Source organism: Arachis hypogaea, chromosome 16 (assembly GCF_003086295.3).
Source record: "Arachis hypogaea cultivar Tifrunner chromosome 16, arahy.Tifrunner.gnm2.J5K5, whole genome shotgun sequence".
Taxonomy (NCBI): Eukaryota; Viridiplantae; Streptophyta; class Magnoliopsida; order Fabales; family Fabaceae; genus Arachis; species Arachis hypogaea.
In genome coordinates, this window is record NC_092051.1 from 148,810,942 (window position 1) to 148,828,930 (window position 17,989).

The 17,989-nt window shown below is 29.7% G+C and overlaps 2 protein-coding genes across 5 annotated transcripts; one reads left to right on the plus strand and one right to left on the minus strand.

Annotated features, from left to right (window-relative positions):
- The first annotated feature begins 1,635 nt into the window (after positions 1-1,635).
- LOC112697798 (uncharacterized) lies at positions 1,636-5,138 on the plus strand. The gene is made up of 7 exons (XM_025751124.3): positions 1,636-1,950; positions 2,113-2,166; positions 2,313-2,438; positions 2,574-2,682; positions 2,829-2,870; positions 3,013-3,069; positions 3,927-5,138. The coding sequence occupies exons 1-7, from the start codon at positions 1,787-1,789 to the stop codon at positions 4,542-4,544; spliced, it is 1,170 nt and encodes a 389-aa protein (XP_025606909.1). The 5' UTR covers positions 1,636-1,786; the 3' UTR covers positions 4,545-5,138.
- Positions 5,139-12,951: 7,813 nt separating this feature from the next.
- On the minus strand, positions 12,952-17,407 carry LOC112697799 (cysteine proteinase mucunain-like). Of its 4 annotated transcripts, none has more exons than XR_011873559.1 (5): positions 16,634-17,374; positions 15,465-15,700; positions 15,107-15,372; positions 14,273-14,907; positions 12,952-13,418 (listed from the first exon to the last, which is right to left on the minus strand). XR_011873559.1 is itself a non-coding variant. In XM_025751127.3 (5 exons), the coding sequence occupies exons 1-5, from the start codon at positions 17,112-17,114 to the stop codon at positions 13,332-13,334; spliced, it is 1,398 nt and encodes a 465-aa protein (XP_025606912.1). In that variant the 5' UTR covers positions 17,115-17,407; the 3' UTR covers positions 12,952-13,331. The 4 variants fall into 4 exon arrangements, 1 of the variants encoding a protein (XP_025606912.1); XR_011873561.1 differs by having other exon boundaries at positions 14,273-14,801; positions 15,025-15,372; XR_011873560.1 differs by having other exon boundaries at positions 14,273-14,808; positions 15,025-15,372.
- Between the last annotated feature and the right edge of the window lie 582 nt (positions 17,408-17,989).

Below are 17,989 nucleotides of genomic sequence, written 5' to 3' on the forward strand. Positions count from 1 at the left end.
TTCATTGTACAAATAAAATCTTATCTACTTTTGTTAATGAGTGAGGTGAAGTGAGATGGTCCTTGAAATACAATGAACATTATTGGTAGAGGTTGCAACCAAAAATTAAAGTTAGCTTTTAAGCTTGTACTAATGTAAAATAATAACATGATACAAACCAGAAAAGATATTAATAGGTTGTGACAGCAACAAATGATTGCATGGTGTTTTGAGGTCACATAAAGCAAATGAAAGTGCTGAAATCAATTGTTGATGAACAAGACCACACTTTAGAGACAACAGGTATATAGGACACTGCCAATAAGGAACCAATAATTTTTTCATTTTCAATTCATTCATCTATCATCATCTATCATTATTATTAATTATTTAATTAATATTTAATAATACTCCTTCTTGTTATTTGGGTATATATATGTCTGAATTTTAAACATCTAAATCATAATTTTAAGAATAAATTACACTTGTTCCGTCCGTTGGATATACTTCGACTCAGATAAAACTATAAATCGGAATCTAGTTAAAACTAAATACACACGTGTTATATAAGGAGTATGTGGAGAATAAGTGTTTTACTCTCCTAACGGACTTATCCATAAAATCAAGTAACTACGTATCAACCTAAATGGACACAAGGAATCTCTCCGTAAATCTCTCTAAAGAAGCTCACTAAAGAGCAGTTATTACATAATTAGGCCGACTAAGTAACCGCCTGTAGCACAGCAATTCTATAAATATATTCACTGACATGAAAGAGGTACATTATTCACTTTGAATATCATATCTATTATTCACACTCTTACTAACTTGAGCGTTGGAGTCCCTTTTGCAGGTACCCAACGCCGCCGTCCTTACAAGAAGACGATGTTCCTTCCTCTCACTCCCAAGGAAAGCAAGTTCAAACACTAACAGGATAAGAACAACACTTTTTTTTTTGTAAAAATCAGGTGAATTTGTGTATAATATTCCCCTATTTGTAAAAGTAGAGACTAATATATCCTAATATAAGCTAAATATTTTAATAGCATAATTGTTAGTTTCAAACCATAATTCAGGCAGATGAAAAAAAAAATCCAAACTAAACTATAACTTGTTGACATTGTATATCATAGGATATATAGGATCAAGTGATAGAGAATAATAGAAAGAAGAAGAAAACATTCTATATGCTGTTCTTGTTAGTTTAGTGAATGAAAAATAAAAATATCATATATTCCTAAACTCTACATTACCATTGAATTATAATGAATCTTTTTAAAAAACCAATTTAAACTAGTTGTGTAGTTAGTTTACTTGTTTGTTTAAGTAAGTGTTAATGGTTTAAATCTCGCCTTGCATAAACAACAATTCATTATACATCAATAAATTCTTAAATAAAGCTCCAATTCATGATAGATTAGTTCTCATCCCGATAAAGACTAGGTAACAAGAGAAAAAAAAATTTTTTTTTTTTCTCTTTAAGAGTCATAAATGCCTCTCACCAAAGGGACCAAGAAGAAAGGGAAATGTGAGAGTAGTTGAGGTCCCACCAAAAAGAAAATTACAACTTACAACAACTCTTTTCAATATTGGAGTGATCATGTACATATGATCATCATTGATGACTTCACTTCTTGTGGTGCCTGCAAGCCACAACAAAGTGGGCACCATTGACACCCTCATTATTATTATTATTATTGTGTCATTAGCATTTTTGTCTTTATAATTAATCTTTGGCAGTTCCTTTTTTCTTTCACACTCTCCAAGTCTCCATCCACACTCATTCACTCACTCACAATAACCAACAATGGAAAGTGGATTACCCTTGCTTCATTGTCTCTTGCAACATACTCTTAGAAACCTATGCTCTTCTTCAACTTCTTCTACTTCAGATTCTTCTTCTTCTTCTTCTTCCAAATGGGTTTATGCTGTTTTTTGGAGAATTGTACCAAGAAACTTTCCTCCTCCAAGGTAATTAAGTCAATTCTATAAATGTAAGCCGAATTTACCAACTCAGATCGGTCCAGTGGTGAGTAAATTCATAGTTATTCGAGTTAGATTAGTCAAATTTCTGAATCGGGCTCGAATGTTAGATTCTTGTGGATGGATCATTGATTTGCTTTGTTGTTGTAGGTGGGAATTTGGTGGAAGTGCTCTTGATCGTTCCAAAGGGAACAAAAGAAACTGGCAAGTTTAATGGAACACAAAAAATATGTATCATTTTATTTAGCAAAAATCAATGATGACAATTATTGTACATTATAAATTATATATGATATGATAGTAATTTTTAATTATAGTAGTTTTTTTTTTTTGTCACTTTGGTTAATTAGGATCCTTGTTTGGGAAGATGGATTCTGTGATTTCAATGAATGCCAACATGGAAGGAGCTTGAATGAAAGGTTTGGAGCTGAAGTATTCTTCAAAATGTCTCATGAAGTTTACAATTTTGGAGAAGGGTAAGAACAGAATGACTCAAATTGCTACATTTTTTTCTTTCCATAAGAAAAGAAAATTCACAATTCACATATAAAGGAAGAAGGATTAAAGTATGATTTTTTTTTATATATTTTTTTTTCTTTTTTTTTTTTTAGATTATTAGGGAAAGTGGCTGCAGATAATAGTCACAAATGGGTTTATGGTGACACTCAAAATGGGTGTGAATCTGACTACGTTGGTACATGGAATTCTTCAAGTGATCATGTAAGGAGTTAATTGTTTAAAACAAAACACAAAAAAGTGCTAAAAAAAGTTTTTTTTTTTTTTTTTTTACCTCACTTTTTTTTCCTGTGTCTATTATTTAAAGCTAAAATCTAATATTCTATAATTTATACTTCTAATATTGGCAGCAACCAAGAGCTTGGGAGTTTCAGTTCAATTCAGGGATTCAGGTTGGTAAACTTTTTTCCCAAAAATATAAAAAGTCCAAAAAAAAGGCTTTAGAATCATGTTATTATGTAAATAACATATTTGTCAGAAAACTATTTTCAACTTGGATTTGATCTGACCAAAATTTGTAACCATTTTTTGTAGACTGTTGCTGTCATTGGTGTTAGAGAAGGCTTAGTGCAACTTGGTTCATTTAACAAGGTTTTACACCTTTTCCCCTTCTCTAAAAGATTGAAATATTTATAAATAAGTCCTGAAAATATGGGGTTTTTTTAGTTAATCATACTCCAATAATGATTTGAAATTATGCTTTCATAAGTTATTTATAACGTTATATTTAGTATCATAAGAATAAAATATTTTAAGACTTATGATTAGTTTGTATTTTTTTATTTTTTTTATCAGTGAAAACAATAATTTTTTTTATAAAATTTTTAAAATAAAAAATATCAAAAATAAGAATAAAAACACAAACTAAACGCTCTATAATTTTTAGGTAAAAACTCAGATGCAATCAACTTCAATCAACTTCACGTGAAGTTGATTTTTTTTTAAATCGGTAGTGAACAACTCGACCTTTTTAGGGAGTACAGAGTACTAATGTCAAGTGATTAAATTTAATCCCCTTCGACATTGCCATCAAGGACCAAAATCAACCACAAAAAAGCAGATTAGACAATAAACATAAACTAATAAACAAGTAAACAATATATACAGAATCAAAACATTCTTCAAAAGTAATCCGTTGAATTGGATTTTTTTGTTGTGTACTTTCATCGCCTGTGCTGCATAAGAAGTCAAATTGATAGTTGATAGTTGATAGTCGTTAGATGAAAATTTAATCAAATCAATCAACATCTGTCAACTATCAATTGCACCTGAATTTTCACTTAATTTTTTTGTATACTTTTTTTAAGTTTAAGCTGTCAGTAAATTGAATTAAGAATATATAAAATGTCTTTCAAAGACCAAGTTATGTTTTGATATTCAAGTCTTTTACATGGGGTAAATTGCAAAATCTTGATTAATGATATTAAATCCAAGGTTTGTTGTTTCAGATTGCTGAAGATCTGAACATAGTGATGAGCATACAAAGAAAATTCAGCTACCTTCAAAGCATACCAGGTGTGTTTGCAATTCAAAGACCATCATACTTACCTATCCAACAACAAAATCCATACCTTGCAAAATCCAATTTCCAAATCATGGACTCCAATAATGACATGCCTCTCTCAAACTACAACATGGTGATCAACCAAATTGGATCAATTAATAATAATAATAGTAGTAGCAGAATACTTGAAGAAAAATCAAACTATTTTTCCATGGTAGCAATCAACATGATGGGAAGGAATAATAATAATAATAATAATAATAATAATAATAATAATAATAATAATAATAATAATAGCCTACAAGATGGAACACAACAAGGGCCAATGCAACAACAAAGTCTTTGGTCAGGTCCTTCTACTTTGCCAAACATGTCTTGTAGTCTTGGTGCATTGCTATCAAGGCTCCCTAATGAAGTTCCATCATGCTTTAATCCCAACTCTCAAGTTCTTGAAACCAATAATAGGATGATCATCAACACCACAAGCCAAAGGGTCAAGATTGAAGATTGTGGATTTCATCTTGGTGGTGATGCTGATCATAAAGAAAACGCCAGGTCGTAAACAAATAAATGCGGGTTTACTTTTTCTGTTGAGTTTAATTTTGATGCACTGACAATATAAAACGTTTTATACAATTGTGTAATTGTTCTTTTAGATTACTATTCACGCAGTTAATGTGAAACGTAATTATTTTACGGATATGATATTATGTAATTAGATGCGCATGTAAAATTATTTTAAAGTGACAGTGCATCAAATTTAAATTCTTCTGTTTTTGTTTTTTATTTTGATTATTTTTTTATTTTTTGGTAAGATTTTGTGAATGTAGAAACAGAGAATATGATTTTATTATGTTTATATTTCTTTTATTTTAGTTTTTTATAGTTTTTACTTCACAAAATTATAGCAAAAATATTGAAAATAAAAATAAAAAATAGAATAAAAACTAAACACGTACCTAAAACGATGTAAAGGAGACAGAAAAGTTAATTATGTCTTTATCATTATTGATACTATTTTAATTTTTTGGTCGATAAAAATTAGATAAATTTTGTCTCAAGATAGAGATCTTTTGTTTTTTTTTTTTATAAATAAATTTGTGTATATTTCTGACATGAGATGATTACCCATCGAAATTGAATTATTGTTAATCATGTATTTTGGATATTGAAGTAGCTCTTAAATGTCCTTGAATTATTTGATCATGATTCATGTGATCACTCTTTAAGTTTAACAGCTATCTTGTTAGTATATGGTTGGTTACTTGGACAACAACATTAGGTCACTAAACAACACTTTTTAATTTTAATATTGGGCAACAATTGTGTTTTTAAATATACAGATCTAACTTTCAAATTGTATGTTACCTTAAATTTTAATATAGACCTTTTAATAATTTTAACTATTAATTTTAATTAATATATTATGTATATTTTTAAAATATTTACACTAAAATTAATTATTAAAATCAGTCGTTAATATATTTGTGTATAATATATATATATATAATTTATTTTATTTTTAATATATATTTATATTTTAATATAGATATTACACTAATAACTGATTTTAGTGACTAATTTTAATATACATATAATATAATTGATATATTTTATAATTGAGTTAAACTATTAAAGGGTTAAAATTAATGAAACACCAGTGTTCTAAAAACACTTAAAATTCTTTCGTTAGTGGATTAGATATACTGTTACTCGTTTCTAAAAAAATCAGCCACTACACAACGGTTTATGTTTATTGGTGGCAACATTATTAAATTAGTCATAGACTCATAGCTTATGTACTATTACTGAAACCGCTACTACTTTCTTTTATGTTTTCTTTTCTTTTTTTAGAGCATTAATGATAAAGATAAATGCAATTGCAGATGGTATCTGCTGCGGCTTCTTCCTTTAAACACAATCCATCACATATTTATGTTGTGTGACATACACATTGATGCTATCATAACAACTTGCACTCAAATTGTGGTCTTCACACTGTTGATGATATTTTCTCTCAGGCAATAATTGAATAAAATAACAAATTAAAAAGGGCCATTTTTTTACAAATTAAGTTCATCCTTATTAAAGAATTGATGATCACAATATTTATAGTCCTTGTCAAACCTGTGACCACTGAGATATCATTTTCTTTTCTTTTTTTTTTTCATCTAAATTATTAGAATTCAAAACTTGCAAGTTCAACCTCAACTAATTTATTTTGAGTTAACACCTTAAAATTGATTTATTATTTAATCAAATCACAAGATTTTACGTACATAGCAAAGTGTTTGAAATTGAAAACAGAGATATAGAATTGATTTTTGATATTTGTAAGAAAAAGTTAAATTATATATTTTGAATTATATACGAAGCAAAAATCAAACTCTTATGCTATTCTTTGATACCAAATCAAAGAACTGAGTTCAATTTGAGAGTGTTCTAAACACTAGCTTTTTAAGAAAAATAAGTGCTAATTAATTTTACAAGAGAAAATAAAAGTACGTTTGATTTGCGTCTATATATTTTATTTTTTAAAATTTTATAAAAGAAAAAAAGAAAATTAGGATATAAAAAGTGAAAAAAAAAACAAAATTTTATGGTTTTGACTAATTTTTTCTATTTCACAAAATTTTAAAAATAAAAAAATGCAAGTTAAACATGGGCTAAAATTTACTGAATCACTTTAAACAAACAATCAAGGCCTCAATGAAAAATAATAAAAATAAAGTAACCATAGATAGGTGAATGAATGAATAGTAAGTGGGGCTGGACATACATTGTGGGTAGGCCTATCCCTTATTGAGATGGGGTGTTCCATTTTTAAGGGCTAATAATGTTGAAAATGAAATATGAAATGAAAGAGGATGATATATAATTGAAGTCTCCATCAAGTTGCTGTAAGAGACAATTGGTATTTGGCCCTTGCTCCCGTACACAACATTGTTTCTTTTTGTACAATATGTTCGGTTGCTCTTTTTAATTGAGTAAAACCCCTTCCCGGTCCGTAACCATTTACAAAATTGACCTAGCGCTCCCTTACCATTAGAAATTAATAACGCGGTCCTTAACCATTCTCTCCGTGTGACTAAAAGGACCCTCTTACCTCCGGTACTTCCGGTTAAAAAAGTCCTTTCGATCACACGAAAAAAATGGATAAGAACCGTGTTGTTATTTTCCAATGGTGAGGGAATCGGGGAGGGATTTTACTTAAAATTGGAAAATAAATTAAAAAAAAGCATTGTTTTAAGTTTTGCATCTAATGCATTCTACCATATTTTACATGTGGACGTAGAGCAAACAACGTTAAATTTAATAGATAGTACGAAATCATTAACAACGAAACTTAACACAAAAGTGATAATTATTTGGGTTGATTAAGCATTATTATGTCTTGGATTTAGGGTTTTAAGAGTATTAAAAAAGTTAGTTCAAGAGTATTATTTTATACACCTTTTTCTAAAAAAACTAAACTACTTTTTTTATTAGTGGAATTAAATTCATCAACCATAATTTTAATAGTAGGGTTACACGTAGAGACTAAATATTCTTTTTAGATTTTTAGAAGTGATATTTATTTTATCCAAATGTTCGTGATATGACGAATTAATTTAATTTAATTTTACGTATTTTAATTTTGTTTATTTAATTACTAATTTAAATTTTATGTCAGAGAATTTAGAGTTTTCTTTATTTAACCTAAAGTTGAGTAAGTTTCTTCGATTTAATTTTTAAACCAATGAACAAATTATATTGAGGTATTTCTTTCTTGTTGCATCAAGAAATTGAATACAAAGAGAATCAGTTGATTTTTTATTCAATTTCTTGATGCAACAAGAAAGAAATACCTCAATCTAATTTGTTCACTGGTTTAAAAATTAAATCGAAGAAACTCACTCAACTTTAGTTTAAATAAAGAAAATTCTAAATCTTCTCACATAAAATTCCAATTAGTAACTAAATAAACAAAATTAAAATACGTAAAATTAAATTAAAATTAATTTGTCATATTACGAACATTTGAATGAAACAAATATCACTTCTAAAAATCTAAAAAGAATATTTAGTCTCTACGTGTAACCCTACTATTAAAATATTTAGTCCCTAACTATCTAGAAAAGGACCTGGTGTCCTCTGACCATTAAAAAATAATAACATAGTCCTTATTCATTCTCTAGTGTGACCGGAAGGACCCTCTTGCCGGTTTTCGGGTAAAAAGTAACCGAAAGTACCGGTAAGAGGGTCCTTTTGGTCACACGGAGAGAATGGTTAAGGACCGCGTTGTTAATTTTCAATGGTCACACGGAGAGAATGGTTAAGTACCGCGTTGTTAATTTTCAATGGTGAGGGGGCGCCAGGTCAATTTTGTAAATAGTTAGGGACCGGGGAGTGGTTTTACTCTTTTTAATTTGAATATGGAAGCAAAGGAAGTGTTGGACTCGAGTATGGGGAGGAGGGGTGTTTCACCTCGTCGTGGGATCAGAGGAAGCAAAACTCGGACCTTGCGAGTTGTGTCCCTCAAAGCGTAAAAAAAAATTACCCAGAACAAGAAAAACGGAGGGTCCAAATTCTACGTTTCAGATTTCAAATTCCATCAGCTGCAAATCGGACCATGCGATTTGTGAAGCAAAATTTCATGACCAAAGAACTCGCATAGTCCGAGTTGTGTACTCTGAGTTTTTTCAATTTTTTAACACAAATCGAACTGTACTCTGATTTTTTTCAACTTTTTAAACACAAATCGGAGAGACCCTCCGATTTGTGTACTCCCATAATTTTAAAAAATACCAAAAATTACCATGTTAAAGTATATCACTCATTTTGCTTTCATATCAAAATTTTTTAGCCATTTTTTAAAAATTATTCACAACGGATAAATTGGTCTCTTTAAACTTTCAATCAAATTTTAAATATGAGTTAAATAAATAGATAATAAATTTTATTATATAATAATTAAGTCACAAAATATATTATTATTAGATAAATTAATTATTTTTAAAAGTAACAGAATGACTAATATGATAAAAAAATACTTGTAAAAATTTTTAGAAAATAAAATTTGTTCAAAATAACATGTTCAATTTAAAATTTTTTAAAAATTATTTTTTTAAATTTTTAGTAATATAATTCATGTATTATATGACTATATCCTTATTACTCATACTATAAAAAATTTTAACTTAGCTCTAAGTCAGTAACTCCATTGTAGATGACAACATTTGCTAGATATTTGTTGTAAGAAATGAGGTGTATTTTGTATTATTAATTTTTAGAGCAAGATTAAAAATAGAAAATTTTTATATTGTGGCTTTTAGTTTTAGTGAGTCGCTAACGTTATTATAGTGATGACTAATCGTGAAACACGATGAGGAGGACATTGGACATACTTAGTTGGTATACCCGAAGATAAATAGAAAATTCATACTTAGGTTATGAATTTTGTGACATAGGTGGCCTTATTCCATTGACAAAGACTTCTCCATGAATAAATCTTATAATAAAATCAATGGTTAAAATGGGACAAAGAGCAATTGATTTGATATTTTTATTTTTATGTTTTTGCCCATCATTAGTCACATTATCTCTTTTAGGCCACATATAGTACAAGAGATATGACTGGTCTTATTCGGCCAAAATTCAAAGCATTGAATCAAAAGAAAATATCTCGGATAAATGATTAAATTAGTTTTTAAATTTTTTTTAATTAAATTTATCTTTTAAGTATTTTAAATTAATCATATTATTTTTTCTGGTATTTTTTTTATTAATGGTATTAAAATTTTTTAATGTGATATGTTAAATGATACTATAAAATACATATAAAAATTTAATTGACTATTAATATAAACAATTTATAAAATTAAATTAAATCAAAATCTAACTGAGAGAAGAATTTGAGGCATTGGAATTTCTCAATTTAGGAGTTGATTTAATCTAATTTCGTAAACTTATCATGTTGGCAGCCAATTAGGACCATTAAATATGTGTTGTAATGTCACTTAAGGTATCGCATCGACAAATTTTGACGCCATTAGTGACGAAAAAACTAAAATGACTAATTTAAAAATGAGTAATTTTTCGAGAACTAATTTAACCATTTATTCAAAATATATCTATCTAATGACCATTCGATGCGACGTGCATGTGTATAGGGGTGGCAAACGGGCCGTTGGGCCGGCCCACGTAACCCTCCAAAAAATGCAGGCCGGACTAGAAAATTGAAACCGCCAAATAGCAAAAGCCCGCCTAACTCGCACCGCTTAAACTGCGGGTTTTGGCGAGGCGGGGTGGGCTTTCCCGTCGGGTTTAGTGTTTCTTGGTAAGGGGTATTTTTGTAATTTTTTTGCCAAAATCTAACTTCCCTCAACCCAACTTACAAGAGAATGAAGATGAAAATTGAATGTTTTGGATTATGTTTATTTTGCTTTGAAAACAATATTTATAATTATGTTTTGGATGAAAACTTGGTTTATAATTATGTTTATTAGATATTTATAATTACAAAGATCTTAATGTTTGTGAATATAAAAATTATAATTTTTTATATTTTCAAAAATTATAAATTTATTAAAATGATTGTAAAATTATATATATTATTTAATAGTTAATAATAAAAAAAAGAAGATAGATTTGCCGAATTTAGCCCACCAGCCCACAATTAGATGGGACGGAGTGGGATTTTAGAACCGCCTCACTTGATAGGACGGGCGAACTTCTCTTCTTGCCACCCCTACATGTATAATAGTAGGGTTATTAATAATTTAATTAGAAATAGTCGTGGATTAATTAGAATTGAAATCGATATTAATATTTTATTAGGTCTATTTTTAAAATATAAATTCAATTTTAAATTAATTTAAAATATATCAGATTAATTAAAATGGATAAATATGATATATAATTAGTGTATATGATTTTATAAATTTTATATAACAAATTAATAAGCTTTTATTTTTAAATATTGAATTTAAGAAATGTTATATAACATTATACAAAAATAAATTATTTTAAATCCAAAACAATATCATATAATATAAAAATATAATATTTTATTATAAGCCTTATCATAAAATATATATTTTAAATATAAAACATGATTTCAGATCGATTTAAATATTCGAATTCATACTTAAAATTACAGTATTTTTTGATTATTCAAATTCAAACCTAAAATTATACCAAATAAAAAATAATAAATTTAGATCTGACAAAATATATTTTAAATTTAAACTAAATTTTGAACCCGGTTTTAAATACTACTATTACTATCTAATACGATTCATTGGGAATGGATCTTCTCAATTTTTTTTAACAATTGAGGGAGTAAAGTGTAATTTCTCACCATTAATTTTATAAGTGGAACAAAAAATAAATATGAAAAAAAGAACAATGAAAAGTTAGAAATCACACTTTACATTCTCAATTTTTTTTAACAATTGAGAGGATCCATTTCCCCATTACAACTACTTATCCCTTGCAATTTAGATCATGATCGACACATTTAGACCGATTACAAAAGAATCATGTTGTGAATATTCACCTTTTTTAGCAAACATATTAACCCACTTAGAAATAAAGGTTAAGAAAGAATAAAAATATAAGGAGTAAAAAAAAGCGACGAAGGTAAATTCGTAAAGTTGTATTAGCTTTAGGGTTGAGAAGAACTTAACAAGTGATTTACTACACACTCATATATACAACATTTCAAAATTTTATTCACCACTTAACATTCTCTAAGATTTGAATTCGATTTCGGTGTATTATGACTGTGTAGGATAAGATAAGACATTGAGAATAAGGTATTAAAGACAGAGATACAAAATTTTGTATTCTTATATCTTATTTGGTGATAAATTAGAACAAATTATGAAAATTTAAATTTATTTTTATTTTTTTTTCATTCAAAAAATTTGAAATGAAAAATATAATAATAAAAAATATAATTATAAAAAATTAACAAGAATAATAAAAAAATAAAAAATAAATTGTGTCCCTTATTAGTGTCTCCGTGTCCTTATTGTTAGGATGGACACAAAATACATTAATTAAGTATCTATCTATGTTTTCTTTGTCTCTATATACGATTTTGTGACACTATATCCGCATCTCAATATCCTATATCTATAAACAGATGCACCCTAGTAGCGTTTGGTGGAGAGACAGAGATAGAAATACTGAGACTGAGAGCAGAGACTAAGAGACAGGGATTGAAATAAATTTCAATATTCTGTTTGGTGCAAAATGGGAGACAGGAATTGAAATAAGAATAAAACTCTAATTTAATTTGCATAAAAGGTAAAATTGGAATTAATTAATTGAAATGAAAGTATTTTAGGTATAAAATATTATTAAAGTTTCAGTCTCCATCTCTAAAAATTTCAGTTTCCTGTGTCCCTACTTTTTAGAGGTACTGAAATACTGAAATTTTAGAGACAGAGACAGAAATTTCAGTACCAGCCTCTGAACTAACAAACACGATACTAAGTCTCAGTCTCTCAGTCTCTGTCTCAGTACTAAGAGACACATAATTTATTACTCCAACTAAAAAATCGATAAGGGAACCGTTAGGGTTGGGCCAATGAAAATGTATCAAGAGCATGTAGCCTTTTAAGAATTTAAGTAGATCTCATTTCTTTTTCCATGCAAAAAAAGCATCAGTTTTTTAAAGCAGTTTGGTTTAAATATCTCAAAAAAAGGGTCATCCTTAAACGCTTCTTGCTAATTAGCCAACCATGTAAATAAATTTTCCATAATGTTTTGCATTGCCTGTTTTCAAGAATAAGAAAATATTTTCCATACCAAATACCTTGTGTTAAATCTTTAGATGATGTGATCAAAATCACAAAATGAAACCACATATAGATCTTAAAACCAAAAGAATCACTCTCAGAATTACTAATCACATGCAAATAAAAAGAAATTTCCCAATTATCGCTATATAATCTAACAAATTGCAAAGTTGGAAAGTCCAATAATCAAGTAGTCCTTTGTTTGATTGAAACTTTGAGAATACAAATACTACATCACAACATAACCAAATAACGTTCCCTTGTTTCTGAAATATGAATCCAAATAGTAGTTACTACTACACCCAACATAGATATTTAAATGCCTATGTACACAGTCAATGCCTGTGACTGAAATTTGATAAAGAAGCATAATTCTATCATCTTTGCATCACTATGGTGAAGATGAAGACCCATGTGTTACGTGCAGTTTGATGAAACTAAAAGGAAGATTAGTATCATATATAGTTGGTGTTATAGTCCTTTTCCTTCTTCCTCCATTGTTGTTTGTTTTCATCACTAGCTTCTTCAGCACGTAAACACATTCTTCAACTTTAACTGCTTTAAGCACTGCTCACACCATTGAAGGCCCAGTGAGGTTTAGCTGCAGTTCTCTTCAACGCCTTCACTCCGAATGGGTTGTTCTTGTTCTGCAAGCAATCACAAGAACATCAATGAGTACGGTTTTCTATCATAAATTAAGGATGAAAACAGAGGAGTAACTAACGTTATGTGAAATTGATAGTTGAGAGTCAGTTAAATAATTTGACAGGTTTGATTAAACTGTCATCTAACGGCTCTCAACTATCAACTTTACATAAAGTTAACCACACCCTGTGTTTCCACCTAATTAAAGAGTAGTTATACAAAAGGGACATCCCAAAACAATCAAGAATCAAGTTTAATCCACAACATATATCACTAGTAAATCCTAAATTAAAAGGTTAATTACACTAGCTTTTTGAAGTTAAACACTTTCACATACAATAGCCCTTGATCTAGAAAATGTGACGCTCATCTATCCCCAAGTTAGTAGTGACATCATTGACACCCTATCTTATAGAATGACATGATGATAAATGAAAAATCTAAGATAAAGTATATTTTTTGAAAGGGAAAGTATGAGGAGCCAATGAAATATTTGTACAATGTGTACAATGGAGGTTTAGGAAGTATTAGAGATATAACCATTAGTATTACATTTTCCTATCAGTTGAAATTTTTGGGATAAGTTGTACCAAGACATGGTATTAGAACTTTTTGGGAAGATGTTTATTATCCCTAGTACTCGGATGAATTTTGTAATCAGTTTTGTCATGAAATCACTTATCCCAAAAGTTTAAGGTAATAGGAAGAAACAACAAGAATAGTTATATCTCTAAAAGTTCTTAATGTTTGATTTATGTTTTAAAGTTACCCAAACAAAATAGATAAAATAAATAGGAATTGAAATTCATGAAGTGATTGAAAGCAAGAAATAAATTGTGAAGATATAGGTCCATACCTTGAGGCAAAGACCTCTGAAAGTGTCACAAACGGGGTAGTCGGCAGGGCAGCAGCTGTAGTGATCATCACAGCAGGTAGCACCTTCAAGAGGGCAGCATCCCCAATCAAAGCACGCATTTCCAAACTGGAAAAGGCAGCAGCATGTGTTTCCAGATTGGCAGCTGAAGTAGTTATCACACACGGACGGCGGCTTCACAGGCGACGGCGGAGATGGTCCGGGGTTAGGAGGATTGGGGCCATTCTTAATAGGGTAAGAAGGCTCGATGGCGATTCCACACTTGCCTGCTCTGCTGTTACCAAGATTCCGCTCCATTCGGATGTAACCGTCCTCTCCCCAGCTAGCTCCCCATGAGTTCCTCACAATCCAATACTCATGCCCACCTTCTGTCCCATACCCTACAGCAGCAACTCCATGGTCCAATGCTGTTCCACATCTTCCTGTGAATACACCCTACCACACCCAACAACAATCACCGTAAACATTCATCCAAAATCATAAGAAAAAGTATAGGGTACCAACATATTATCTGCAAACTTATTGCCAACAAAAACACATATATAAAAAGACATATTCAGAAAATATATCTATGAAGACGCTTCTATTAAACACAGCCATAAAAAAATAGAATAATGCTAGGGGACCAGCAACTTTTGTAATTTGTAACCATCAAATAGCCATCAATGATGATTTTGATGGTGTGAGATTAGTGTGAGATTTCATCCAATGGCTCACTTTTCTTTGCTGGTTACATGCTGGCCAAAATTTAACAAAGTTGCTGGCCCCTAGACTTTTCCAAAAAGATATTTTTATTAGACACATCCACAAAGACACTTCCACTAAACACAGTTATAAATAAGAGTTGGCCGAAATTGGCAAAAATGCTGTTGATAGAAATGCTGTTGATAACAAGCGGAATTGAAATCATAATTCATGCATCTAAAGGGTTGCAAACTTACAGATACATATAACTGGAATTCCCTGCCACCTCCTTCAATGGCAACTGCCACTGGCTGATTCGCAACGGCCTTTTTCAATGCCAATTCATCATAGGCAGGAACATCTTCATAGTCATCAATGTTCACAACCTTAGCATTTTTCTGTGCACAAAGGGACACATATTTGATTGATTAATAACAAGTACATTTTTATGCAGGTGTCAATAATACAAGAAAAGTGCAGAAAAACTAACCCTGTTTTGGTCACATGTGCCATCAAAGCCAGTGTAAGGGTAATCGGCTTCAGAGTCAATGCCACCATTGTTGATGATGAACTCAAAGGCATAGTCCATGAGTCCACCACTACACCCTTCGTTGTATGATGTATCACAGTCCACAAGCTCTTGCTCTGATAATGAAATCAGATCCCCTGTTACGATCTTGTTTATTCCTTCCACTGCAGCAATTGTTGAGAATGCCCAACAACTCCCTACATCATAAAATTCATATTTACATTTAGATTAATAACATTAATAACATGTAACAAATTATTAATCTCAAGACTAAATGAGTATTCAACCGACAATTACATCTTCAAAATTCTTATTACTGCTTCATTTAGTAAAGGATATAAGTATGTATTAATCTTTGCTACCAAATGCAAAGGGTCCTGAAGAATCTTATTCAATAAAAATGGCTTTTTTATAAAATAAAAAAATTAAATGATAAATTATAAATATTTTTCTCTTAACATTCCCCAAATTATGAATGATTTAAAATCAAACAAACAAGTAACTTAACGGTGATTGCTTTTACTTTTTACCATTTTTTTTCTCACAAAATCTCAAAATCCTGAAAATAAAACTATAAAAAGTAAAAAATAAAAACGCAATATGGGTCAGTGAGTAAATAAACGCCATCCTAATTCCTGAAGCATGGAAGTCATGACATAATGCACCCAAAAATATCCAGTTTCTCATGACATATACTAAATCATTAGATACACTGACCAATACTTCAAATCTGCTTCCATTTTCTCATTATTTTAATTTATCTTACTGTACTAATTTCAATCTCTTCCTATCAAGATCCAGAACCTCCAACACTTGATAAATCATACTAAGTCGCTTCAAAAGTAATTTTTTATTTTATATTATTTTTCCAAAAAAACTAATAATAATAATAGTAATAATACTCTGCAGATATTTTCAGATAAAGTTTTCAGATATTATTAGATCATGTGGGTGGTCACAAGTCACCAGTCAAGTCACAACCAACCAATAAAACAATCGCATCCATAGCAGCTAAAACAAAATTCAAATTAAAAGAAAAATACATTAATAAATAAGAGAGACAGAAAATTAATTTATAAAATTTATGAAAAAAAGGAAAATAATTTTTCCTTTTCTTTTTTTACACTTACCACATCCTCCTTGGTCTTTGACTGCAACAACAGCACCTTCCTTCCTCCAATCAACACTCTCCGGCAACTTGTCCCCGACACGTGGCGCGTATCGGTTGCTCCTGGTCTTAGCCTTCATCATCCGACGGTTAGGATCCATCCTGGTACCCAAATACTTAGCCCTGTACTCCTCGTTGGTCAGATCGGCGAACCGGTTCAGACCGAGCTGGAAAGTCCGGTTCGGTAAACTGTTCTGTTCATCAATGAACCGGAGGTTATCCTTAAAGATCTCGAACCGATTCTTGCTCTCGCCACTTAAGAGACCGTTACTTGATTTCTTTCCATGCTTCACAAGCCATTCCTCGTACATAGCCATGACTTCCTCATCGGTTCTCCATGTGTTGGAGTGGGTTTTGTCGTACGAGATTATGGACATGTCTGATGCATATGAAAGAGTGAAGAGAGTGAAGAAGAAGAGGAGGATGGTGTAGGATGAAGCCATGGTTGTGAAGACAAAGAAGAAGAAGAAGAAGATCAAAGGGTTGGAGAAAGGGTGCAGTGAAGGTGGACTTTATAAAGGCTTAAGAGGGTAGGAAGATAATTTCGGTTTATATTAAATTATTGCATTATTATTATATATATTATATAATATATAATGTTCATTATTAGATTGTTATGACTTATGTGAATGATTATTAATGCCTATATTAGGTAGGAATATATCAATATAATGTGAGGCTATGGGAGGAGCGACGTAGAGCATATTTCGGAACCTATCAGAAAAATTAAAAAAGACTTTTTTTTTTTTTAATAAAAAATAGAAGACTCAAAACCGCAACCTCTTAATTGAATATGGGAAGACTATATCATTTAAATTATAATTCATTGGTCAATTAAAAAAGATTTTACCTTGAAAAGAAACATATTTATGTAAAAATTGATCATAATTTAAATTAATTATTTTAGTCTAAAAAATAATTTATAAGTAAAAATAATATTTTAAATTATAAAACTTTTTTTAACTTAACTTTCAATATCACGTTTTGAAATAATTATTTTATACTCACTTTTGTAATTACATCACCTCTCTTCATATATTTTTAATACGATAAATTATTTGAAAATTACTTTTTAGTTAAATATCCAAACATATAATGGATTGTCACATAATTAATTATTTTAAAAAATAATCATACAAGTAAATATTACTAAAATAAATTTAATTTTTCAGCATTTCTAAACATATTCGGTCTCTAAATAGATTATTTATGGGAATAAAATGAATTAGATATGAATATATATATATATGATAAGATGTGTTTACGTGGTATTATAGAATAGTGTAATATTATTTAAAAATATCAGTTAATTAATTTA

What these genes read in the sequence shown, in the direction of transcription:
- LOC112697798 (XM_025751124.3), top strand. Translation starts at nt 1,787, where the DNA reads ATGGAAAGTGGATTACCCTTGCTTCATTGTCTCTTGCAACATACTCTT. An exon ending in AGAAACTTTCCTCCTCCAAG is followed by an intron (nt 1,951 to 2,112) that starts GTAATTAAGTCA and finishes TTGTTGTTGTAG; the next exon opens with GTGGGAATTTGGTGGAAGTG. An exon ending in AACTTGGTTCATTTAACAAG is followed by an intron (nt 3,070 to 3,926) that starts GTTTTACACCTT and finishes TTGTTGTTTCAG; the next exon opens with ATTGCTGAAGATCTGAACAT.
- LOC112697799 (XM_025751127.3), bottom strand. Translation starts at nt 17,114, where the DNA reads ATGGCTTCATCCTACACCATCCTCCTCTTCTTCTTCACTCTCTTCACT. An exon ending in AATTCCAGTTATATGTATCT is followed by an intron (nt 14,726 to 15,231) that starts GTAAGTTTGCAA and finishes TGGGTGTGGTAG; the next exon opens with GGTGTATTCACAGGAAGATG. An exon ending in TCAGAGGTCTTTGCCTCAAG is followed by an intron (nt 13,419 to 14,272) that starts GTATGGACCTAT and finishes GATTGCTTGCAG; the next exon opens with AACAAGAACAACCCATTCGG.